At 38.5% G+C, this 27,175-nt stretch overlaps 1 protein-coding gene across 1 annotated transcript in view; it reads right to left on the reverse strand.

Moving 5' to 3' along the window:
• Positions 1-27,175, reverse strand: part of LOC126354606 (translocation protein SEC62) — a 93,510-nt gene that overhangs the window by 39,755 nt on the left and 26,580 nt on the right. Inside the window, exons 2-4 of the mRNA XM_050004361.1 lie at positions 22,535-22,658; positions 22,346-22,451; positions 5,434-5,632 (exon numbers count right to left, since the gene is read on the reverse strand). Coding sequence (XP_049860318.1) covers positions 5,434-5,632; positions 22,346-22,451; positions 22,535-22,658 — 429 coding nt within the window. The remainder of the gene's footprint in view (positions 1-5,433; positions 5,633-22,345; positions 22,452-22,534; positions 22,659-27,175) is intronic.

Consider the following 27,175-nt stretch of genomic DNA (forward strand, 5'->3'; position numbering starts at 1 on the left):
AACTCCTTTTTCTGTTAAATGGTCATTATGTTATCTAGCTGGCATTGTATCTATTACTGTATTTACAGTATATCTCACTTAAACAATGTACAATTTGGCATTGAATTGCCCTTCTATTTATTGTAAGTTTAAACTGAAACCTGTACAATTTGATACGTTCCATATCCTTGTGGTTGACTCACTAACTGGACCTATGGTACATGAAATAAATAAATAAATAAATAAATAAATAAATAGTCTTACAAAGAAGTTCTGAATGCTTTTTCCAAAAACTGTTTTGAGTAACTAGTGCAAAAAACCACACACAACTGAAATATTTCAGCCCTAATAACTACAAAAATGGCTGCCCTTACAAAACTGCTCAATTTCAGACTGCAGGTCACTTCTCATTACATTCAAACAACTGATTTCAGGCCAGTTGCACATCTTTAGATCATTTGTTACAGTTACGGAGTAATTTGTCAATATGGAACTCTCAAAAGTTACTCTGTGACAGTAACAAACAATATGAAGATGGGCAACTGGTCAAACTGGTTATTTGAAAATAAAGAGAAGTGATCTATAGACTGAAGTCAGGCAGTTTTGTAATTAAATAACAATTGTGGACTCTCCCTGATGATGAAACTGTCTAGTTGTTAGGACGATTTTTAAGCTGCAAAGAGCAAATAAACAGTTGTTAGCATTCTATCTAGACAATGAATGGATGTCACTTAGTTCCAATATGATGAATATAGTAGAATTATGGCCAAAGTTAAAACTAATTCTAAATCACACATGCTGAGCAACTGGATTATGGATGGACAAGTCCTGCCATGGTTTAATAACAACATTTGGAAAATGCGTACAAAATAGACTGTTGCAGCTCCAGATCATAAAAGAATGCACAGATGTCAACATGTAAAAGTTAGTTGAAACTCATGCATGTATAAAAAGGACAATTTCACAAAGCATACAACAACTTCCACAGTGGCATCTTAGTGAATGATCTTGCTGAGAACCGAAGAAAATTCTGGTCCTATGTAAAATCCCTGAATGGTTCGAAGGCTTCTGTACAGTGAGTCATCGACCTGTGTGATGTGACAATGGAAGACAGCAACAAGAAAGCAAAAATTTTAATTTTTGCATTTTAAATATAATTAATGCAGGATGATTGAAAATGTAAACCCACGTTTGACCACCACATAAACTCTCTTATGGAGAACATAGCAAAAGGCATTCCTGCCAATGGAAAGCAGCTATTGGAGTTGAAAACAGGGAAGCTGCCAAGTTGAGATGGACACAGAGAACTCTTTGGCACTGGGCCCATATTTAGATGGAATGTATTGTGACTCTCTCAACCAGCAGGAAGTCTCAAGCAACTGGAAAGAATTACAGGAGACTTCCGAATACATGAAGGGCAAAATAATGGAGCCACAAAGTAACAGATCAATATCCTTAATGTCAGTTTACTCCAGAATTCTTGAGTATATTCTCAATCCAAATACAATAAATTTCCTTGAGAAATAACAGACTCTAACCACAAATCAACAAGCACTTCGAAACCACTGCTTGTGTGAAACTCAACTTGCCCCTTTCTTGCAAGATATCCTGTGAACCATGGATGAAGGGCAACAGGCAGACCTCTGTCGGCACATATTAGTCATGCTGTACAGTTGGTGCAGTGGATAGAGTTTTGGGTTAGCAAGTAGGAGGTCAAGGGTTCTATCCTGGGTTGGGGAGCATTTTTTTTTTTTTTTTATTTGCTAATTTCATTCTGACAGTTCATAAGAACATTTCATTCTGACATTTCTTAGATCACATGTATCTTAAATTTACAACATTTTGTAATGCTGAACATAACAAATATGTGGTCGGACAAATAAGTAACAGACAGTTGAAACAAATGACATGTCATAGGACAGAATAAGTACAAAAACAGTATCAATTTCGAGATGCTAAAGATGATAGGACAGTTAAAATAACACATCTACTTGTCATTTATACTACGGTACATGTAACATGACCACTCAGATGTAGCACATTAGCAACCAGTGGCAATACTAATGTTCATATTAATAACCACATGACCTTCACAACAGAATATATTGCCCTCAGAACAACAGATGCTCAAAGTGACCTCCCTGCACCCCCAACCATTGTGCAACCCGCCGGATCATACAGCTCTGGACCATATGCAGCACAGCTGTGTCCACAGTAACAAGAGCAGCATGAACACGCGCTACCAATTCTTCCACAATTGTCGGTCGCGTAGAGTACACGTGCTCCTTCAGGTGTAGCCACAGGAAGAAATCGAGTGCATTTAGGTCCTGTGAACGAGATGGCCATACAACTGGACCTCCATGCCCGAGCCATTTCCCTGGAAATTTTCTGTCCTAATACTGTAGCACATTAATTCCAGAGTGTGGAAGTCCACCATCATGTTGGAACCATATCCTCTGCCGAACATGTAGTAGAACATCTTCCAGGGCATCAGGCAGATAGTTTGAGAGGGATGCATGATACCTTCGTGTAGTCAACCAGTAAGGCAACATGTAGGTCTAAACACCTGTCCCCCTATATTCTAGCCCAGACATTTATACCAAAGTGAACTTGATATCCAAGGTCGTGGATGACGTGAGGGTTAACCTCACACCAATGGTGGGAATTGTGCATATTGAAGACATTGTCATGAGTGAATGCTGCTTCATCCAACCATATTACGGTGTTCACGAAGTCATTGTTGGAACAATTGCATCTGCTAAATGGCGATCTGCAGGATGCAAATGTTGTGTGAAAGAATAATAATAGGGGTGCAGCCCATGCTTGTGCAGCACGTTAACGACCATGCATTGCAAGGCATGCAGCTGCATTGTTATGCTACGTGTACTTTGCTGAGGTTCTTGGTGTATGACCTCCAGAACAGCTTCCTCAGTAACTGGAGTACGGTGAGTCCATGGACGACCTCAGTCACGCGATGGTGGAGGGAGAGAACCTGACTCCCAAATGTGCAGCTCCAGATGACTAAACACATTTTTATCTGGATTGCTGGATGAGGATATCTAGCAGCATATTCACGAGCGAAAACACCAGCCCAGTTATCAGATGCACCAAGGGACCAGAACCATATCCACATATTTATCATTTGTGTATGCCATGCATCTGTCACACTGGTTTAGAGGTTTGCAATGAAAAAATTTGATACATGTATGCATGTACATTGGAGTCCGTCACGGGTGCATTACTCCGCTCACAACTAGTCGCTGTCTGGTTAACAGCGCATACAAGTATAAACACGCCGTCAGTCCTGTGCGCTGCTCCACCTAATGTGCATTACCCCTCTGACATATATTGTTCTGCATGGTTCATCCTGACATTGCTCACTGTGAAATGTTTGGTTTCGAATTATACTGTTTCCCTAACAGCAATAGATGTGATGTTTCCGAACTCATATTGAAAGAATAGTAATAATAATAATGCATTGAGATACATATTAAACAGCATGTGGTTACCAGCCTCAATGTTGAAAGGCATAATTAGTGGAACCATGGTGATGATACATACAAATAGTAACCGAGTTTGGACATTATTTGCAAAACGCATTGTCAATCCTACTGGTAATATAAGGTCTTAACAAAATGTAATGGTCCTGAATGAGTCAAGAATAATAGATGGTACTACTCTATATGGGACCATTGGAGGAGGGTACAAAGAAAACAGATTTCGCAACTGGTAGATGAAGTGGTGCAAATAAATGCATGCCCACTACATGGAAAGGGCTTCTTTCAAAGGTGACTAATCTTCCATTTCTACGATTGTAGTAGGTAAAAGCAAATGTTTTCTAGAGGACACGCTGCAATCGCTGTTGACGATTACGGTGCCAGATACCGTACCACCTGGACTACATTTACAAAGTAAAAAACATATGTCTCAGTCCAGGATCGAACCATTGACCTCCTGCATGCTAACCCAAAACTCTATCCACTGCACCAACTGTACAGCACAACTAATACGTGCTGACAGAGGTAGTCACCACACATGTGGTTACAATGTTGCCAGACTGCCACTCTTTAACGTCTTTTTTCTACTGGATGTACTCACTGGACGAAATTTTGTGAGACATTTTTTTATAGCTGGCATATGAGAAGTTACGCTGTGAAGCCCGAGTGCGCGAAGTTTGCTTAACCCTGAATATTAATGACCTGATGGATAGTTTTAGCACAATCTGTGATCTGCTGATGAAGCTATAGAGAAGAATAGTATCGTCTTTAAGTGATTAAAAGAGAATGAAGCATGACGTGGACTGAATTTGGAATTGGTTTGATGAATGGCAGCTTGCTATAAGTGTAAAAAAATTAAAATTAATGGACATAGGTAAGAAGAAGAAAAAACAAAAACAAAAAACAATCCTTTAATGTTCAAAGAGGACAAGGAGGAGGATATTAGTGTTTAATGTTCTGTTGACATCAGAGGCAGAACACACACTCAGATTCGGGAAGGATAGAGAAGGGAAGCAGCTGTCACCATTTGAAGGAACCATCCTTCATTTGCCTTAAGTGGTTTAGGAAAATTGTGGAAAATCCAAATCAGGATGGCCAGATGCAGGTTTGAACCACTGTTCTCCCGAATGTGAGTCCAGTATGCTAACCACTGCTTGTTTATGATGTTCAAATATGATATTAGTGTCATGCTACTTGATACAGTCATATTGGTGCATCTAGTTGTAATTTTGTAAAGCCACATGAAGTGGAACAAGTACTTAAGTTCAGTTGTAGGGAAGGCGAATGGTTGACTTCTGTTTATCTATAAAAGAGACCACATACAGTACACTTGTGTGAACACTGGTAGGTACCAACAACATGTGAGTCTTAAGAAAATGTCCTGTGAACACAAATCCTTGAAGGTAAGAAGATATTCTTTTGGCTAAATTTTATTGAGAATGTTTACATAACCGGCATTTGCAACCGACTACAGAACAATGCTATTGCCAGCAACACACAACTTGCCAAGGGACTGCAAAGATAAAGGCTCATGTGCAAGCATATATACGGCGTTTTTTTGTTGGTTCACTTATGAGTGAACATTAAATGGAATGACTAGCATTGGTACAAGGTACGTTCTGGCATAAACAGCATGGTGGCTTGCACAGTACATATGTAGATGTAAATGTGAAACATAACATAAAATGGTATTTGTTCACACCCATGTCTCCTTAATCCACAATTTTGGGGGCTACCTAAGTTTTTAGCTTTCAGATATGTCTAACAACAGTGTTTCCAAATACAAGACACTAAAGTTTTCTTTTTATAAGTAGTGTACAGTAACTCATCATGAGAGGCTTTTCCTTACAGGTGAAACTGGTATGTTTTCACTGTATGAGTAATGTTGTTGTTACTAAATCATAAATTTCTGCTCATATCATTAGCATGTAAGATTTAATATAACCGGAGATGTTACCTGAGAAGCAGACTTTTCATCCTTTTTTTCTCCTTCAGCATGACTACTTTCAGCATCCTCACATTTTTCATCATCCTTTTTACGCTTATCATCACCATCTTTCTTACGATCTTTGTCCTTTTTTTTCAATTTTGCTTTCAGTTCTTGTTCACTTACTGGGATCTTCTTGGCTCGGTGAAAGAACTTATGCCTCAACATTCTAAAATTTTGAAGTTTAAAAATTAATAACAACACAATACGCTAGGCGAAAAACAAACAAAGTATGAGGAAAGCAATTCACTTACAGTACATATGAGGCATAGAAGACAAGCAAATAAGAAGGAATACAGCAGCTTAGCTTGCATTTTTATTCCCCCAAATCGGAGCACACATATATCATATAAGAATGGTTTACTGTTATGGACCCGTTTATCTTCTCATAAATGTTTCAAAAACTAGATGAACACACCGGGAGACAAAAGATGAGGTACCAAGTTTATCTTCTATGTTGCAATATTCTCAAGGTTTCATGCAATTGTGAGTAGGGTAGGAGACAGTAAACTCACTTTTCTGTATGTTCTTGAGGATACATTAAAGAAAAGCCAAGAGCAGCTGAGTTAGTCTTCAATTCATATATGATGGAATGTAGTCAGAGAGCCATTTAAAATATTATAATGATTCAAAAATGTGGAGGATTAGATTGGTCTTTGGTCTCAAAAGACTATTATATTCTCTGTAACTGATCAATGTTTCAACTGTTGAACAGTCACATGCGAGATCCTACTTGCAGACCAACATTTGCCAATTCATAAACTGATAGGCTGCCTCTCTAACTGCCTAGAGAACTTTTTATCTCTAGCATCAGCAACATGGAGAACCACGTATTTGACATGACCTGTTTCGGCCTAGATGCCTCCTTGATGTCTGAATAATAAATGGTCCTGATGAGTATTCTTTTTGGTAATTTAATTTTTTTTTTCTTTCGGGGATGGGGGGGGGGGGGGGGGTTGAAATTAATATAATGATTTAACTTCTCACTGAACAGGATTTACAAAGGCAGGGAAAGAGAAGATAGTTATGAAGGTATTGTATTAAAATAAAAGAAATCAGAGTTCATGTGGAAGGATTTAAGATATCATATCATTTTTCCCAAGTGCTGCTCAAGAGTGGAACAGCAGCCAAACAGCATGACAGCGGTTTGATGAACCCTCTGCCAGGCACTCGAGTATCAATTGAAGAGTAGTCATGTAGGGGGGCAAGAAAGAACTATACTTTCTGAGACACCATGAAATTGATAGAAAATCGGCATAATTCCATAAATAAATTGTCGTACACCCATGCCATATTATGTGCTTCAACGTCATTGATGACAAGAACATAGGGATATGTGTCTGAGGTGAATGGAAAAGAATAACCACAGAAAACTAAGTGCAGGAACAGCAGATGCCAGAAAACATCTCCACAGAGTCAGAAAATATATAATTTGTACATTAAGAAAGCACATTTTGTTCAATCGACTGTTGATTATTGTCTGTCACTCCAGGACCCTTGCCCAACAAGATTAAGGAGAAGATCCAAAGAAAAGGTCTGTTTCATACCGGGTCTGTCTGCTCAGCATGAGTGTTCCAGAGATTTTTGGCCAACTTCAGCAGCAGGTTATGAAAAAGGAATTGTGGACCAGAGAGAAGTTACTATTAAAAGTCTGAAAAATTACTATTAGAATTCTGAGAGCACATATCACAAAAAATGTCAAGCAATGTATTACTTTCCTGCACACATGAGTGCTACCCAGAAAGTAATCTCCATTTGGCTACAAGGTGAAAATTGGAACCCACAAGGAAAACTTATGAGAAAAATCTTAAAACTACACTTTTGTATTACTTATTATTTCCTGATAGCAGTTGCTTGGTGATGCCAGACAGCTTTTCAATATCCTATCAATATAGAGCTGTTATACTTTCACCACTGTAGATAGTATTTGATACTCGAAAACACTGCTCAACTCAGAAGGACATACAAATTGTCTAAAACAAAAGCAGTTCTCATTCGATAAAAAAATGAGTCATAACACAATGCTGTGCAACCAGAATTAGTGATAGGTGGGCCTGACCAACGTCAGACGTACTGTGTTTTAACATTTACTTTGAATACTAATAACTTCCACAGAAAATAAAAATTGGCCAGGAGCGAGTAGGACTCACCCACTCAGGATTCTGTACAAACTTAATTATATGTAAGGACAGTTCATCCATGATGGTACGAGAATTTTTTGCCTCTTGTCATCATTGACACTGGCAAAATATCAGCCCTGGCAATTCCAAGACTTTCAAGAATGTTTTAATTTTAATTTTGAACTCAGATAATAAACGACAAAAGAAACATTTTTTTCATGAGATACAATTACAAATTATGAAAAGGAATGTTACCACTCACCATATGGCGGAGATGCTGAGTAGCAGATTTTGTTGTTGTGGTCTTCAGTCCTGAGACTGGTTTGATGCAGCTCTCCATGCTACTCTATCCTGTGCAAGCTTCTTCATCTCCCAGTACCTAGTGCAACCTACATCCTTCTGAATCTGCTTAGTGTATTCATCTCTTGGTCTCCCTCTACTATTTTTACCCTCCACACTGCCCTCCAATACTAAATTGGTGATCCCTTGATGCCTCAGAACATGTCCTACCAACCGATCCCTTCTTCTGGTCAAGTTGTGCCACAAACTTCTCTTCTCCCCAATCCTATTCAATACTTCCTCATTAGTTATGTGATCTACCCATCTAATCTTCAGCATTCTTCTGTAGCACCACATTTCGAAAGCTTCTATTCTCTTCTTGTCCAAACTATTTATCATCCATGTTTCACTTCCATACATGGCTCCACTCCATACAAAAACTTTCAGAAATGACTTCCTGACACTTAAATCTATACTCGATGTTCACAAATTTCTCTTCTTCAGAAACGCTTTCCTTGCCATTGTCAGTCTACATTTTATATCCTCTCTACTTCGACCATTATCAGTTATTTTGCTCCCCAAATAGAAAAACTCCTTTACTACTTTAAGTGTCTCATTTCCTAATCTAATTCCCTCAGCATCACCCGATTTAATTTGACTACATTCCATTATCCTCGTTTTGCTTTTGTTGATGTTCATCTTATATCCTCTTTTCAAGACACTGTCCATTCCGTTCAACTGCTCTTCTAAGTCCTTTGCCGTCTCTGACAGAATTACAATGTCATCGGCGAACCTCAAAGTTTTTACTTCTTCTCCATGAATTTTAATACCTACTCCAAATTTTTCTTTTGTTTCCTTTACTGGTTGCTCAATATACAGATTGAATAACATCGGGGAGAGGCTACAACCCTGTCTCACTCCTTTCCCAACCACTGCTTCCCTTTCATGCCCCTCGACTCTAATAACTGCCATCTGGTTTCTGTACAAATTGTAAATAGCCTTTCGCTCCCTGTATTTTACCCCTGCCACCTTTAGAATTTGAAAGAGAGTATTCCAGCCAACATTGTCAAAAGCTTTCTCTAAGTCTACAAATGCTAGAAACGTAGGTTTGCCTTTCCTTAATCTTTCTTCTAAGATAAGTCGTAAGGTCAGTATTGCCTCACATGTTCCAACATTTCTACAGAATCCAAACTGATCTTCCCCGAGGTCGGCTTCTACTAGTATTTCCATTCGTCTGTAAAGAATTCGTGTTAGTATTTTGCAGCTGTGGCTTATTAAATTGATTGTTCGGTAATTTTCACATCTGTCAACACGTGCTTTCTTTGGGATTGGAATTATTATATTCTTCTTGAAGTCTGCGGGTATTTCGCCTGTTTCATACATCTTGCTCACCAGATGGTAGAGTTTTGTCAGGACTGGCTCTCCCAAGGCCGTCAGTAGTTCCAATGGAATGTTGTCTACTCTGGGGGCCTTGTTTCGGCTCAGGTCTTTCAGTGCTCTGTCAAACTCTTCACGCAGTATCGTATCTCCCATTCCATCTTCATCCACATCCTCTTCCATTTCCATAATATTGTCCTCAAGTACATCGCCCTTGTATAGACCCTCTATATACTCCTTCCACCTTTCTGCTTTCCCTTCTTTGCTTAGAACTGGGTTTCCATCTGAACTCTTGATGTTCATACAAGTGGTTCTCTTTTCTCCAAAGGTCTCTTTAATTTTCCTGTAGGCAGTATCTATCTTACCCCTAGTGAGATAAGCCTCTACATCCTTACATTTGTCCACTAGCCATCCCTGCTTAGCCATTTTGCACTTCCTGTCGATCTCATTTTTGAGACGTTTGTATTCCTTTTTGCCTGCTTCATTTACTGTATTTTTATATTTTCTCCTTTCATCAATTAAATTCAATAATTCTTCTGTTACCCAAGGATTTCTACTAGCCTTCGTCTTTTTACCTACTTGATTATCTGCTGCCTTCACTACTTCACCCTTTACTATCTGATACCTTTTAGTATCTCCAGGGTTCTTCCATGTATACAACCTTCTTTCATGATTCCTAAACCAAGTATTAGCTATGATTAAGTTGTGCTCTGTGCAAAATTCTACCAGGCGGGTTCCTCTTTCATTTTTCTCCCCCAATCCATATTCACCTACTACGTTTCCTTCTCTCCCTTTCCCTACTGTCGAATTCCAGTCACCCACGACTATTAAATTTTCATCACCCTTTACTATCTGAATAATTTCTTTTATTTCATCATACATTTCTTCAATTTCTTCGTCATCTGCAGAGCTGGTTGGCATATAAACTTGTACTACTGTAGTAGGTGTGGGCTTCGTATCTATCTTGGCCACAATAATGCGTTCACTATGCTGTTTGTAGTAGCTTACCCGCATTCCTATTTTCCTATTCATTATTAAACCTACTCCTGCATTACCCCTATTTGATTTTGTGTTTATAACCCTGTAGTCACCTGACCAGAAGTCTTGTTCCTCCTGCCACCAAACTTCACTAATTCCCACTATATCTAACTTCAACCTATCCATTTCCCTTTTTAAATTTTCTAACCTACCTGCCCGATTAAGGGATCTGACATTCCACGCTCCAAATACGTAGAACCTTCATATGTGACATAAATTCTAACAGGGGTCTTAACAGACAGACGGGAGATGGATAGCTGGATAACAAATGACAATTTTTTTGTGATGTAACACCAAATCCACAATTTTCCAATTTTATTATGTACTTGTACTGTGAATCCACACTTCTTGTCAAATGTCAGTATTCTAGGCAAGTGTAAAGTACTGTAAAGGTTTTGATGAGTGAGTCTGCATGTATGAAAATACCTGACATAAGTGGTCATAGCTTTTGACTGCAATGACTTAGAAGTTTAGATTTATTACACCACCAAAAGACCTCAGTGTGAGACATGAAGTGTCACCTTGATACATACCCCATTCCCTAAACAAAGGTGTCTTAAATAACAGATGGGCGGAAAAGACTGTCAATTAAAATGACAAATTTGTATTCCTGTGATATCATTACAAATTAACAATTTTTGGAGTTCTTCCTTTAGTCGTACCACAAAACCTAGCTTTTTGTCAAATTTCATGACTTTAGCCCAATGGGAAGTGCCTATGCATTTTGATGGGTGAGTTGGTGAGCACCAAATATGTGACATAAATGGTCCTATCTTTTGATTGCGTTGACTTAGAGGCTTAAATTTTTTACACCACCAAGGGACTACAGATCTTAGTATGTGACAAATTTCTACTTGATACATCAACTCGTTCCTGATATTAAAATAAGTTTTTTAACATAGGATGGAAGGACAGGCAGACACACGGACAGACAACACACTGATCCCATAAGGGTTCTGTTTTTATGAACTGAGCTACAGAGCCCAAAAAATATCACAGCTGCAGCCAAGACGTAATCTGATGACACACTTCACGTGACAAGAAATGACAAAATTCTAACATTTAGTGGATGTAATTGTAATTAGAGCTACATAACTGAATTTGGAGTAAACTAACTACAAATCACAACTGGAAATTACATAATGCCACAGACAATAGTAAAAGTCAACGTTGTTTATCTATCAAGAAACTGAGTGAAACCTATTCCATAGGATTAATTAAATTTCAAATCTTGGATACAACTAATGTGAACATTCAATTTAAATTTGTTGACAAATTGTCATCAGCGTTGGCAAAAGCAGGAAAAATTCCTTTGGATATGAATGGGCTCATGCTTAGTTTTGATGATGTATTTTAATGTAATCAAACAATAGTAACTTATCACAAGAGAAATTTAATAAATGATTACTGAATCCAAGCAATAAATGTAAACACCACCATGTTGTGTGTCAGCTGATGTGGCTTTGGAAGTGGCATTATGGTTTTCATGTAGGTTACAAGATGGAGTTTTTAACTTCATTTCCCTGTATTTAGTTAGTCAAAGAAAGGGATTTGGGGGCAGAGTGGGGTACGTCAGAATGAACACAGTGTGTGAACCAAGAGTCACTCGAATGGAATTTGCATATTATTTGCATCAATAAAACATTCTTGGGTTTCAAGCCGCGTCAAGTGGTTTACTGTCCATGAACTTTCGGCAGAGATCTCCTCTGCCACTGTCAAGGGATGACTGTCGTGTGGTTGTCATTGCTGTGCTTATATAACCGTGCCGTTGCTCATGACGTCACTGGTGCTCGGTCCCGCACCATGTATGGTAATGTTTTGACCGCACGAGTGCCAGTCCCGCTTCAACTCCCTCAACACCGGATCCCTCGCTGTACTCAGCTGCACTCCACCTTCTCTATTGAAGATGTTGTCAAAAATTCTAATCTCTATGGATTCGTTTATCACACTATCCCAGAAGCCATTTAGTAATAGATGTCTCATCGAATGCAATTCAGTGTCAGTTTTCCGGAGTATGTTCTGCTACAGCTGACTTTTCGGGATAGCGTAGGCGGTCATGCCTTTCATGTTCTATGTGGAGCTGTTCAATAGTGCGAACAGTCTGGCCGACATAGAACTATCAACATCCACACGGTTTCTTGTCAATACCTGGCTTTTTGAGGCCTACATCGTCTTTCACAGATTTCGTTAGTTGCCGAATCTTTGCTGGAGGCCTGAAGATTGTGTCTATTTTCTGCCTCTTCAGGAGCCGACTAATCTTCCCTGTTCTCGAACCGCAAAACGGTAACAATGCAACTGCTTGGTGGCTTCTTCAGAGGTCTTCTTCCTTTGAGGCTTGGATGACACTGCTTGTGAGATCAGTTTGTTGTTGCAACCGTTTTCCTTAAAAACTTTGTGTAAGTGGCTCAATTCTCTCAGCAAGTTACCAGCATCTGAGACGGTTTCAGCTTGATGTAATAAGGTCCTCAGAACTGAGTGTTTCTGTGCCGGGTGATGGAAGTTGGTGGCATGTAGATACCGATCCGTGTGGGTGGGCTTGTTCTAAATGCTATGACCTAGAGACCCCCCTCCTCTACTTCCATTGTGAAGTCAATGTGGTCATGGATGCTGTTGAGGTGCTCCAGGAACTCTTCTAACTTTTCTTGTCCATGGGGCAAATGACGAAGGTATCATCGACGTAGCGATAAAAACAGCTCGGCTTTACAGGAGCTGTGTCCAAGGCGATGTCTTCGAAATGCTCCATAAAGAGGTTGGCTATTACTGGAGCTAATGGACTTCCCATCGCCATACCTTCAGTTCGGTTAAAATATTCTCCATCATGTATAAAATATGACAACGACAGAGTGTGCTTAAATAAATCCACGATGGTGTCATCAAAGAGTTGGGACAGCAAATCAATGGAGTTTGTGATGAGGACACTAATGGCTTCTGGGATAGTGTGATAAACGAGCCCAAAGAGATTAGAATTTCTGACAACACCTTCAATAGAGATGGTGGATTGCAGTAGAGTACAGCATGGGATCCAGTGTTGAGGGAGTTAATGCGTGCCTGCGGTCGGCAGCCAAAACATTACCATCTATGGTGCGGGACCGAGCACCAGTGACGTCACAAGCGACAGCGCAGCTATGTAAGTAAGGCAATGACAACCACACAACCACACGTCAGTCATCCACTTGACAATGGCAGAGGAGATCTCTGCTGAAAGCTCGTCGGCAGTAAACCGCTGGACACAGCTTGAAGCTCGAGAATGTTTTATTAACGGATATCGTAGCGAAAGCATGCATTTGTACATTATTTGCATTGGTAGGTACAGTAGAAGTTGCTGAGAAACATACTCGATGGCTGGAATAGTGAAATGTTGAACTCGGTACAATTCTCTGTTGAAGTGCACGTTTCAGACTTAGCAGAATTCTCGTGCATTGGCACCAAACTTCAGTGATTTTTAGTGAATACATAGAATTCTGGAATTTCCTGGTTATTTGGTGACAGAGTGCAGCATTGTGTGGTCACCCCCTTAGACAACAAGGAGCCAGACTTTTAGTGGACACCCATTGTTCAGCTGCCTTGGTGCTGAAAGAAAATATTTATTTCCTGTTAGGCAACTGTACAATACATCCTTCTTTTCCATTCTTCCTTCAGTTCGAATTAATTTTCACAAAATCCCTGCATGAAAAGTACTTTTGCTAAAATTAAGAGCTCTGAAGCAATAAGATTAGCCAAGTGCAGTGTTTCTCAACTGTTTTATGAATATAGTGTTTCCTGCAATTAATTCCAAACCCTTTTCAGTGTAAACTGGTAATTTTTTTTTCCAGACGATCCATTGGCTCTTTAGATTATCAAAAAGACACCATCAAAATTATTGAGCTCCTTGTAACTATATGTAATAAGTATTGAAACTTCATCTGTTAGTGGGATGTCCATACTGATTTTTAGTTCTGGGTGTTATTACTTACTAACAATACATCATTTTTGTTTGCTACATTTTTAGTTTGAAGATGTAGGAATTATTCTGTTCTTGACATCAATATGGAGAATAATGCCCACCATGACATGGAGCTCCTACTGAAACATGTGGTGAGGCAGCCTAAGACAGGCATCCAAAATGTATCTACAATGAGTAAAAATATCGAGGTACAGTTTATACCAAAATACAGTGGACAATGTGGCAATTTTTCTGAAGAATTCAAATATTTTTAATGTTTATAGTAGCCAAATTATGAAAATGACTTTTTTAATGCAGTTACATCACGTTCAGAGAAGACTTCAATGATATAATGTGTGTCAAACATGGCCAAATCATAGATAAAAGTGCAGCAAGTCACAATGCCAACACCAGGAGAAGCGGACCCACAAAGGTGTGATTTACTGTATCATATATGAGTGAACCCCCCCCCCCCCATGAACCATGGACCTTGCCGTTGGTGGGGAGGCTTGCGTGCCTCAGCGATACAGATGGCCGTACAGTAGGTGCAACCACAACGGAGGGGTATCTGTTGAGAGGCCAGACAAACATGTGGTTCCTGAAGAGGGGCAGCAGCCTTTTCAGTAGTTGCAGGGGCAACAGTCTGGATGATTGACTGATCTGGCCTTGCAACATTAACCAAAACGGCCTTGCTGTGCTGGTACTGCGAACGGCTGAAAGCAAGGGGAAACTACAGCCGTAATTTTTCCCGAGGACATGCAGCTTTACTGTATGATTAGATGATGATGGCATCCTCTTGGGTAAAATATTCCGGAGGTAAAATAGTCCCCCATTCGGATCTCCGGGCGGGGACTACTCAGGAGGATGTCGTTATCAGGAGAAAGAAAACTGGCGTTCTACGGATCGGAGCGTGGAATGTCAGATCCCTTAATCGGGCAGGTAGGTTAGAAAATTTAAAAAGGGAAATGGATAGGTTAAAGTTAGATATAGTGGGAATTAGTGAAGTTCGGTGGCAGGAGGAACAAGACTTCTGGTCAGGTGACTACAGGGTTATAAACACAAAATCAAATAGGGGTAATGCAGGAGTAGGTTTAATAATGAATAGGAAAATAGGAATGCGGGTAAGCTACTACAAACAGCATAGTGAACGCATTATTGTGGCCAAGATAGATACGAAGCCCACACCTACTACAGTAGTACAAGTTTATATGCCAACTAGCTCTGCAGATGATGAAGAAATTGAAGAAATGTACGATGAAATAAAAGAAATTATTCAGATAGTGAAGGGAGACGAAAATTTAATAGTAATGGGTGATTGGAATTCGAGTGTAGGAAAAGGGAGAGAAGGAAACGTAGTAGGTGAATATGGATTGGGGCTAAGAAATGAAAGAGGAAGCCGCCTAATAGAATTTTGCACAGAGCACAACTTAATCATAGCTAACACTTGGTTTAAGAATCATGAAAGAAGGTTGTATACGTGGAAGAACCCTGGAGATACTAAAAGGTATCAGATAGATTATATAATGGTAAAACAGAGATTTAGGAACCAGGTTTTAAGTTGTAAGACATTTCCAGGGGCAGATGTGGACTCTGACCACAATCTATTGGTTATGACCTGTAGATTAAAACTGAAGAAACTGCAAAAATGTGGGAAATTAAGGAGATGGGACCTGGATAAACTGAAAGAACCAGAGGTTGTACAGAGTTTCAGAGAGAGCATAAGGGAACAATTGACAGGAATAGGGGAAAGAAATACAGTAGAAGAAGAATGGGTAGCTCTGAGGGATGTAGTAGTGAAGGCAGCAGAGGATAAAGTAGGTACAAAGACGAGGGCTGCTAGAAATCCTTGGGTAACAGAAGAAATATTGAATTTAATTGATGAAAGGAGACAATATAAAAATGCAGTAAATGAAGCAGGCAAAAAGGAATACAAACGTCTCAAAAATGAGATCGACAGGAAGTGCAAAATGGCTAAACAGGGATGGCTAGAGGACAAATGTAAGGATGTAGAAGCTTATCTCACTAGGGGTAAGATAGATACTGCCTACAGGAAAATTAAAGAGACCTTTGGAGAGAAGAGAACCACTTGTATGAATATCAAGAGCTCAGATGGCAGCCCAGTTCTAAGCAAAGAAGGGAAGGCAGAAAGGTGGAAGGAGTACATAGGAGGTTTATACAAGGGCGATGTACTTGAGGACAATATTATGGAAATAGAAGAGGATGTAGATGAAGACGAAATGGGAGATACGATACTGCGTGAAGAGTTTGACAGAGCACTGAAAGACCTGAGTCGAAACAAGGGCCCCGGAGTAGACAACATTCCATTAGAACTACTGACGGCCTTGGGAGAGCCAGTCATGACAAAACTCTACCAGCTGGTGAGCAAGATGTATGAGACAGGCGAAATACCCTCAGACTTCAAGAAGAATATAATAATTCCAATCCCAAAGAAAGCAGGTGCTGACAGATGTGAAAATTACCGAACTATCAGTTTAATAAGCCACGGCTGCAAAATACTAACGCGAATTCTTTACAGACGAATGGAAAAACTGGTAGATGCAGACCTCGGGGAGGATCAGTTTGGATTCCGTCGAAATGTTGGAACACGTGAGGCAATACTGACCTTACGACTTATCTTAGAAGAAAGATTAAGAAAAGGCAAACCTACGTTTCTAGCATTTGTAGACTTAGAGAAAGCTTTTGACAATGTTGACTGGAATACTCTTTTTCAAATTCTAAAGGTGGCAGGGGTAAAATACAGGGAGCGAAAGGCTATTTATAATTTGTACAGAAACCAGATGGCAGTAATAAGAGTCGAGGGGCATGAAAGGGAAGCAGTGGTTGGGAAAGGAGTGAGACAGGGTTGTAGCCTCTCCCCGATGTTATTCAATCTGTATATTGAGCAAGCAGTAAAGGAAACAAAAGAAAAATTTGGAGTAGGTATTAAAATTCATGGAGACGAAGTAAAAACCTTGAGGTTCGCCGATGACATTGTAATTCTGTCAGAGACGGCAAAGGACTTGGAAGAGCAGTTGAACGGAATGGACAGTGTCTTGAAAGGAGGATATAAGATGAACATTAACAAAAGCAAAACGAGGATAATGGAATGTAGTCAAATTAAATCGGGTGATGCTGAGGGAATTAGATTAGGAAATGAGACACTTAAAGTAGTAAAGGAGTTTTGCTATTTAGGAAGTAAAATAACTGATGATGGTCGAAGTAGAGAGGATATAAAATGTAGACTGGCAATGGCAAGGAAAGCGTTTCTGAAGAAGAGAAATTTGTTAACATCGAATATAGATTTATGTATCAGGAAGTCGTTTCTGAAAGTATTTGTTTGGAGTGTAGCCATGTATGGAAGTGAAACATGGACGATAACTAGTTTGGACAAGAAGAGAATAGAAGCTTTCGAAATGTGGTGCTACAGAAGAATACTGAAGATAAGGTGGATAGATCACGTAACTAATGAGGAGGTATTGAATAGGATTGGGGAGAAGAGAAGTTTGTGGCACAACTTGACTAGAAGAAGGGATCGGTTGGTAGGACATGTTTTGAGGCATCAAGGGATCACAAATTTAGCATTGGAGGGCAGCGTGGAGGGTAAAAATCGTAGAGGGAGACCGAGAGATGAGTACACTAAGCAGATTCAGAAGGATGTAGGTTGCAGTAGGCACTGGGAGATGAAGCAGCTTGCACAGGATAGAGTAGCATGGAGAGCTGCATCAAACCAGTCTCAGGACTGAAGACAACAACAACAACATATGAGTGAACACAAATCAGGTATGTATTGTGTTTATTACTGTGAGTGTCATATTAAATAAAATGATGTATGAAACTATTGACTTTTAAGCATTGATATGCACTATTACACTATTCATGATTGACAACATTGCATGTTCACGGTGAATTTTGTATGGACTTATTGCAGCACAGGACTGTGTTTTACACTACTTCATGTCTTCAGGAGTGTTCATGTTTCCTTGTGGCCCTAGACATTTGTCATGTTAGTACAAAATACTGTACGGTACCTTATGCACAGTGGGGTGTCTTCCAATAATGGTGGCAGCATAACTATAAGTACGTGAAGCTAATAGTGGCTATTTAGAGTGCCAGCAATGAAACAGAGACAAATAATGCAATTCTAGAAAATCACAAACCACACATTGAAAAATCAAGATCACAGTTCATCCACTTCTCTCATCCAGAGTGGATTTTCAACTGACACTTAGTGTATATTGAGAAGACTGATTTGTCGATAAATTTTAAACAATGCTTTGTCTGTTAACAAATCAGTGCAAAGAAATGCTACATCATCCTGATAACTGTATAGATTAAGAAAGTCATTGCCATGGAGCTCTTGATGGAGCAAAACATGAAATGTGTGGGAAAGTAGTGATAACAGAACATTCCTCTGGTTCATCCCATTTGCACCATCAATCTGCTTTATACTGAGGTGTGGACCATATGTTACTACAGCAAAAATTTTAGTTGCATTTCTCTCATCAGTTACAACTCTCCACACTTCCAGTTTCTTGAAGATTTTTATAACATTTGCGCATACAAATTGTGAGGATTTTGCAAGATCAGGAAAATTCTTTACATTTTCTGCTAAGACTCTGCAAAAACTGAACCTCAATATATATTTTTACTCATTCTCGATATATTTGAGGTGTATTGTAGTAAGTGCCTGACCTAGTTTGTAATCTACATGCTGATCTTGTCAATCAATTTAAAAACCTCATTTTCTGTCGCAAAACATTACACTGTGTGGTGCAGTGGTGGTTACTGAAGCAGGTGTCAAACACCAATCTTACACCAGTGAGGGACAGGCTAGAGTGGCTAACGTTGGTCTTTCCATCCTGAGAATGCTCTCACCACAAAGGGTGCATGTGTATCTCAAGAAATTTTACTAATGCAGTATTCGTTGTCCACATTCTATTTCAATATGTCAACATCTAAGCTTCCAGTAGAGAAGACTGGTCACACAAAATAGGCTACATTTGTAATGTATAAGCATAATATGGTGAAACCCCACTTTCACACTTTTCAAGTGACTTCACAAAAGTTGTGTAAAATGTGGGAAAATGTAAAACGTGGGAAATAACGTTTTAAGCTGTAAAAGTTACTTATAGGATATTCCGTTCTGTGTTCACACTTTATGTATGATATATGTACATAATAGGCATCAAAATACTTGTCAGGAACTCGTTTATTATCTAATTTAGGTTTATTACCAAATGAAAACCAATGATGCAATGGAACTGATAACTGTCTGGGAAGTAGGAACATTTGAGTCAATTTCATACATCATAGCAGACATTTTTGGAAATTTATTTAAATATTAAAACACTGTGCCAGTTATCTGTTTTTTATGCTTAGCACGATGCATTTTGAGAATTTTTTCTCGCTGTCAAGTGTAAATATTTATGTAGATATTTTGTGTGGTGTTTGCATAGGTGTTGGTCTGTGTCTCTTGCATAGTAGTAGTCTTTTTGCGGTTATCAGGTATTGTGCCTCCTAAGTTATGTGAAAAACACACACATGAAAACTATCACTGACATTGACTGATTGTTTAACATCACAAAAAAAACTAAAAAAAAGATACATAAATACCGCACTTGACAATGAGAATAAATTCTCTAAACACAATTTGCTTAGCATGAAAAAATACGTAATTGGCACTCCATTTTTTTTTAACTAAAAACATTAAAACGATGCAAAGTGAGTGAAGGTGTCAAGCAAGTCTACAAGTGCCTAAAGAACAAAACACACTAAATAAGGTTCGACAAAGATGTCACAACAATCATGAAAACGCGCACATGCAGTACAGTCTGTTTGGAAAAGGGTGTGATTGCTCATGATATCTTCATTCGGAGGGGGGGGGGGGGACCCTTACTTACTTCCATCAGCCACTGAACTGTGTACAGCTTGGCAGCGGCAGCACATACAGCACAAATTGTTCCCATTTTCACTTGTTTACTAGTTCAACCTGCTGAGTACAGCCCCTGGTGTCAAGAAACTTAGCCATGTAATGTTTGTAAACTACTTGAGGGCCAGTGCCATACCAGTGTCATTTTACGCCTGTCTTTTTTTTCCTTCACCATTTTTTCATAAAGTGTAAACTGTGGGAAAGTTACACATGTTGGTGCAAAACTAGGTGCAAATTAACATTGTGGACATAGGAAATTTGACAAGAGTGATAAAAAATGTTGTAAACTGTGGGGAAACAATAATTCCAGGAACCTAATAGCAGGGTTCTATTGTAATACATCATCATTCACTAAAAGACAGTAAATGATCTTTTGTTTACTTCATCAATAAAGGATGTTTATAAATTAAATTAAAAGTTTCTACATAATTATTTAATTTTACAAAATTAATATGCATAAATCAAAATTACTGCAACAGGTATTCAAAAGTCTTAAAACAAAAACTGGTATTTTAAAGCAACTCAGGCAAATCTTTGAATTTCACTATCTTTGTGTGCTAGTTATATCTTTGGATGCCATTATACTGTGTGAAAGAGTTTTTGGCAGGAAGTTTTTTCATGGCAAGTGTGGATGAGCAGGAGTCTGAATGCAAGCAGAAGCAGTGTCAGAAAAAAAAAATTGAAGTACAGTGTTTTTGTTTGATGTTTGCAGTGCAAAGCAACAAATCGTAAATAACTTAATACATCAATCAAAGATGGAAGTTAAAATTACTTCATAAAAATCACCAGATTCATACGTTACATACAAAATCACAAATACCGGCATCTAATGGAATGACTACCATCCACAATCACTGAGAGGACTGACTTAAAAGACAAGTAAAATGATGATGTGCTTCCTGTTCTTGAATATCTCACTAAACATCAAAACAACCTCATTATATTTAGAGTAAACTGCAACTACAGTTGAAAAGCCAGTATATTTAATAGCCAAGAACAATCATGAGAGCAGGAGTGCTATGTATACACAAGCTTAAAGTATGGTAAAACCTTTGTCAGATCTGATACAAAAAAAGTAAAGCTGTCATTAGCCCATAGGTTAGCTTGCACACCACAGTATCTTATTAGGCATGGTCCTATTGGAGGCAGTCTGCAATTGCCTTTCTCTGACCTTTGAACTGACTCGTACAGTCAGTTACAGTAGGACCAGCAGTTTAAAGCGGACACAGTGCAACTCAGAATAGACAAACATTGCCAGAAGTGCAAGAAGTGACAAGTGACATAAAAATCCTAATACTGTCCAAGGATTGAACTTCAGACATCTGGCACCATAGCCTGCAATTTAACCACTCACTCATCCATGTATGATGACAAATTTTAAATAGCAGCATTTCTTGACAAAGGCTCACTATATGAAGTGATTTTTCAGTCTACACTGTCTCCTACAAGTGGTGCATGGTTGAGGTATATGTGTAAATCTCAGCCACAAACAACAGAAGAGGTAAACTTAAAATTCTCAATGATTTTAAATTTAATTTCTTAACATTGTACCTTGCAAATGCTATCTGATTTCATAATGTTCGTTTATCCCTCAACATTCAAATTAAATCCCGTAACTACTGATTTTGATACTACGCATTTCTCTCCCATTAAAAACTGCACAAGGATCCTTATTATATTTTTTTACAATTCATTTCTTTATAGGATTCACTGCTGAACCAATATCTGAATACTGCAGAACAGTTCTGATTCTTTAAAATTTAGGTTAGTTAAGTCAGAGTACTAACACAGATAAAAGAATGATACCTGTACAGAGTCAACACTATTGTCTTGTGTCAGTAGAGTTATATTTATGGTACTGATAAATATTATAATTATGCTAACTTTTCTGAGATAAATTTACAGAAAAAATCTGAACAAACTACCTTAAGGAATTGGCCCTTGACTTCATAACCAAAGTAGAGAGGCAAATGTGCTTTCCGTGAAGAACAATTACTTTCTGCATGAGATCCTGATACCATAAAAGGATGTGATACACATATGGCCAAGCCAAATGACCTAAGAAGTTACCATATACACAAAAGATTAAGCAAGTTTGCAACAAAAAGTTATTAGAGGGGATATCTGATATCTCAAATTCCATATGGCTACCACAACACAAATCAGAATTACAATTACTGAACACAGCAGACCTGACTAAGCTCAAAGGATCCTTACCTGTCTAGAAACTCAACTACGTCAATCCTGGAAGAAAAGAATGCTTCCTCTCCTTCTTTGGCCTGTACCCAATATGAAGCCATCACTGCGTCTACTGCTTTCACAGCTGCAAAAGTAATAAACGGAAACAGTGCTATAATGTTGTATTCTGTTAATTACAGTAGGCTATTCCTTGTACAAAGGACATACCTGTAAAGTATTCTACATTGTGGTTTAAAAACTTTGTTTTCTTCGTAGGCACATTCTTGCGCAGCCATTTTGCTAATGCATATTCTTCCTTTGATGGTTTCTCTGGTTCATCTTCCGGCAGCTCCTGAAGAAAAGTAAGACATTTCATTACAAATAAACAGCTCCTCCAATTAACTGCAAAGCAGACAAAGTTATAATTTATTTCAAATTGTAAAGTTTCATTTAGCTCTATAAGGGCAAATCAAAATTAATTTAATTCAAAATAATTGCACAAGGGCTTCTTTCGCCAGTTGTTGTACTGCATCAGAAAATTAACTTTCTTGTTCACAAATCAGCTAATTTCTTCAATACATCTTTGTATACAATCACTTCCCTTCAAAGACCATATGACACCAACTGTTTCTGCAGACAAATCCTTTCTGTATTGCCCTTATTAATTAAGCTAGCAACTGCTAATCTACCAAGCAGGACAGCAACACAACAATCTAATATCGTGAAAATGTTTTATGTCTCATGGAAACTTCTGACATTTGTTAGGGGATGACAAGAACTGTTAACACTTCTTGGTGATTTGGCTTCTAGCTGTTATTTCTAATACAATTTTTTCCTGGTTTAGTGTGCTTATTTATCTGCTCACTGATTGTTTTACAATGAAATAGGATTTGTCAGCTTAATACAAGGAAAAACATAATCCACATCTACTGATATATAAAATATATAGATATGTGTTTAATGAGAACAGGTGGTTGGTAACGATCTTGTTGAAGGAACTATTACAGAAACTTGTCTAATGTGATATAGGAAAACCTAATTCAATGTAGCCAGACAAAGTGTGGACCCCCATCCTCACAAATACTCTACCTTATGAGGTTTGTATGCTGCCCAGTCACATTAATGTGACCAACTGCCAAAAGCCTTGAATAACCACCTTTTGCACTGTAGACTACTGCAAGATGTGCAGGAAGAATGTCAATCAGGTTCTGGAAGTTACCAACGAGGATGGGGAACCATGACGACACCAGTGCCATCGCCAGTTATATTAAGCCTAGTTTACACGACGACATTGAGTTGCGCCACTCATTGCATGCAAATGGTTACATATTTGACTACAGACACAGCGAAACCAGTATATACTTCAGTTTCGTCATTTTGTGGGTTCCCCGAGTCATGCCTGAAATGAAGTTTCGACAGCTGCACGTCACACGAGTTGTGATGGAGTTAAAGCTTGTTGTGTGGAATCGCTGCATAAGAAAAATAATAAGAAACATGTTTCTACTCGTGACTGGATGAAGAAAAGACATCAGATCGATTGCTCAGCATCCTTGCTCAAATGAATTGTAATGGAAGACCCAAAAAGTTCTTTTAATTATCTTAGAATGTCACCAGAACTGTTTACATTTCTTCTGTCGCCAGAACAGAAATTACACATCACATTGCATGCATTACAATCGAGAACACTCGGCATGCTATAAGATGCGGTTTCAATTGGTGATGACACTTTTTCATTAACACCAATAATTATTAGGATTAATAGTAACAATTATTAACATTGACAGCAGTAATTATTAGAAGCTGGCCGCATTAAGAAGAGAATGGTTTGCAAACTTCTCTCTTTAAGATAGATCTGTACAGTGGCAATATTTCAAAACTCAAACATATGTCAATGGGGAGCACTGCTGTGACGTTTTAAATAGATGATTATTGAATAAAGACTGTAGCCTCTTGATTTGCGTAGCCTTCCCTCCTGTCAACAATATTCCTCAAAAAAAAAAAAAGGAGTGAGCCAACTTGAACGATGGGATTTTAGTCTTGTAGACAAGAGCCGCATTTCTACAGCTAGAATTACATTTGCTTGTATTTTTCTTAATTCAGTTGTATATGTGCTCTTAATTCAATAAATTTTGCCCTGCAGCTCACATATTTTCAAACTATTTATGTTCTGATCACACATTACAGTCTCAGGAGCAGCAATGTGTTGCTTATTTTTGTAATCAGCATCACTGAAAATCCACAAACACCTATGCAAAGCATATCTATCCAAAAAGCAAACATTATTCTCCGTTCCTCACTTCATGTTTCACTTTGTCTACATTCTACAAAGACACACAACCTCAAAATCCATGCAACTAGTGTCTGCAAAATTGGAACACGCCGAAATTGTTTAGTTTCACCGACTAATTGCACAAACGCGCAGCACACATGCACAGTGGCCGGTAGCGCAGCTGCCTGCAACCTAGTGTCGTCACGTAAACTAGGCTTTAAGTTTCTCGGATGAGGATCCACAGCACGAACAGCCCAATAAAACTGTTCCTACAGATTATCGATTGGGTTTACCTCTAAGGAGTTCGGTGGTTAGGGGAGTATGTTTAATTCATCCTGGTGATCTTTGAACCACGTATGTACACTGTGAGCTGTGTGACATGTTGCACTGTCCTGCTGGTAGATGCCATCATGCCGAGGAAAACCAAACTGCTTTTAGGGATGGACGTAGACCCCAGACAGTGGGGAACTTGGGAATTTAGTCAGAAGAGACAATGTCTTGAAAAGATGTTGTAATGTGAACATCAACAAAAATAAATCAAGGGAATGGAAAATGTAGTCAAATTACAACTGGTGATGCTGAGGAAATCAGATTATGAAATTAAAAACTAAAAGTTTGGGCAGCAAAGTAGCTGATGATTGTGGAACAGGGAGGATATAAACTGAAAGCAAGCAGTAGCAAGGAAAGTGTTTCAAAAAAGATTAACTTGTGAACACTTAATATAAATTTAAATGTTTGAAATTCAGAAATGAAATATAGACGTTATACAGTTGAAACAAAAAGAGAATAGAAGTTTTTCAGATTTGGCACTACAGAAGAATGCTGAAGATTACACATGTAGATTGAGTAACAGTCTTCAGACCAAAGATACAACAGCAGCAGCACCAGCACCAGCACCAGCAAACACTATTATTAGTTACTGGTCTTATGGTCCTTTACTGTAGTTTGAAAATTTTGCCCATGTTTTGTGGATTTGATCTTCAAAAAAGAATTGAGTGTACATAGGATTAACGCATACCACAAGACACTGGCTGTTACACATTGATGATAGGATCCTAATGGCATAACATGCTGATTACAATCTCTTTAAACATTTTCAGTACATTGTGTCTTGCTGCTCTTAAGTATTGAAGAAAAGACATTCTCATAGTCAAAATCTTCAGGTGTTCATTCCATGTTCATCCCTAAAAACTGTATGTATATTTCCAGTTTGTTTAGTAGTATTTTATGGTCAACAGTGTCAAAAGTCTTGGACAGGTCAACAAATACACCTCTAAGACAGCCATTCCTATCAATCGCTTCAAGTACCACTTTTGCAAACTCTGTAATGGATAATACCGTACTTCAGCTAGCTCTGAAACAAAACCAAGCTGTGTTAAGAAGATTTTATTAATAGAGATAACTCATTTGTGCATATTTAATGACTCATTCCATTATTTTTGATTATGGTGAGAGTAGGCATTCTGACCTATAAGTTTCAATATTCTCCACATTATCTTCCTTCAGTAGTGGCAAAGCTCACTCATGCTTCAGATATTCTGGACCACTGTCCAAAAAAAACCATTGAAGTTTTAACTAAATATAGAGGCAGAAGTGTTATACTTTAAGAGGTGACTCGAAAAAGAAACTGTACAAGATGCAAATGAGCAAAGCTTCTTCAGAATTTCAAGTCATTACAAACTCATAAGATACGGAGTAAAAAAAAAAGGAAACGACGACACAAAGATACAGAAACATTAGGCAGGATGTTGAATATGTATATTATGAGAATTTACCTAAGAATAGGAAGGTACCCACATTAAATTAAGCAACAGGTTTATCTTTTACAATAGGTTACAAGCTGTGATGTCAGAATCTTGTTGGCAATATTTATTTTTCTATAGCGGCCAATGCAATGTATGTCCATAGGAGGGGGTTCATCATTTAATGTGTTGCAAAGAAGTGAAACCATGCATATTCTTGTAGGAACAACAAAAAAGCCGATTTTTTTTATTGTCATGACCAAGTACTGGGAATATGCGTAATGTCTTAGCTGGACAAGCCACGTCGAAAAACTGGCTAATTGCTGATCCTGCACTGACAGTTGTCACTCCAACGAGAAGCATTAATGTGTTGTCCTGGGACATTCCAAGAACTACCAAACTAAAAAGAATGAAACTGCTCATGAATTTTTGCTGTTCGCAAGAAGATAGTTGTTTTGTTTGATGTAATTGGGTTGAGACACGGAGCAACTATGTCAGATTTAATGAATCTTGGATCCAGGATGGAATGTAACAATATTATGAAAGGAATGATCATCTTGTGGTGTTGCAGTTCTTCTTGTTATGTCGGTACTTGCTACAAAATGGGAAGAGGAATTCCGCCTTATGCTACTCATGAGGGGGAAAAAAAATAAATCTCTTTCTCTCAGCCCCAGTCCTGAACACACACACACACACACACACACACACACACACACACACACACACACACACACACTCTACACTACAGATGCCAAATACACTTCAAATTCACATGCCTCACCCAGCGAAACACACTATGAAACAAATGAATACTACACAGCCACAACAACAAGTACTGGCAGTGAAAACTCTGCCTAT

This window comes from Schistocerca gregaria, chromosome 3 (genome assembly GCF_023897955.1).
Source record: "Schistocerca gregaria isolate iqSchGreg1 chromosome 3, iqSchGreg1.2, whole genome shotgun sequence".
NCBI classification, from domain to species: Eukaryota; Metazoa; Arthropoda; class Insecta; order Orthoptera; family Acrididae; genus Schistocerca; species Schistocerca gregaria.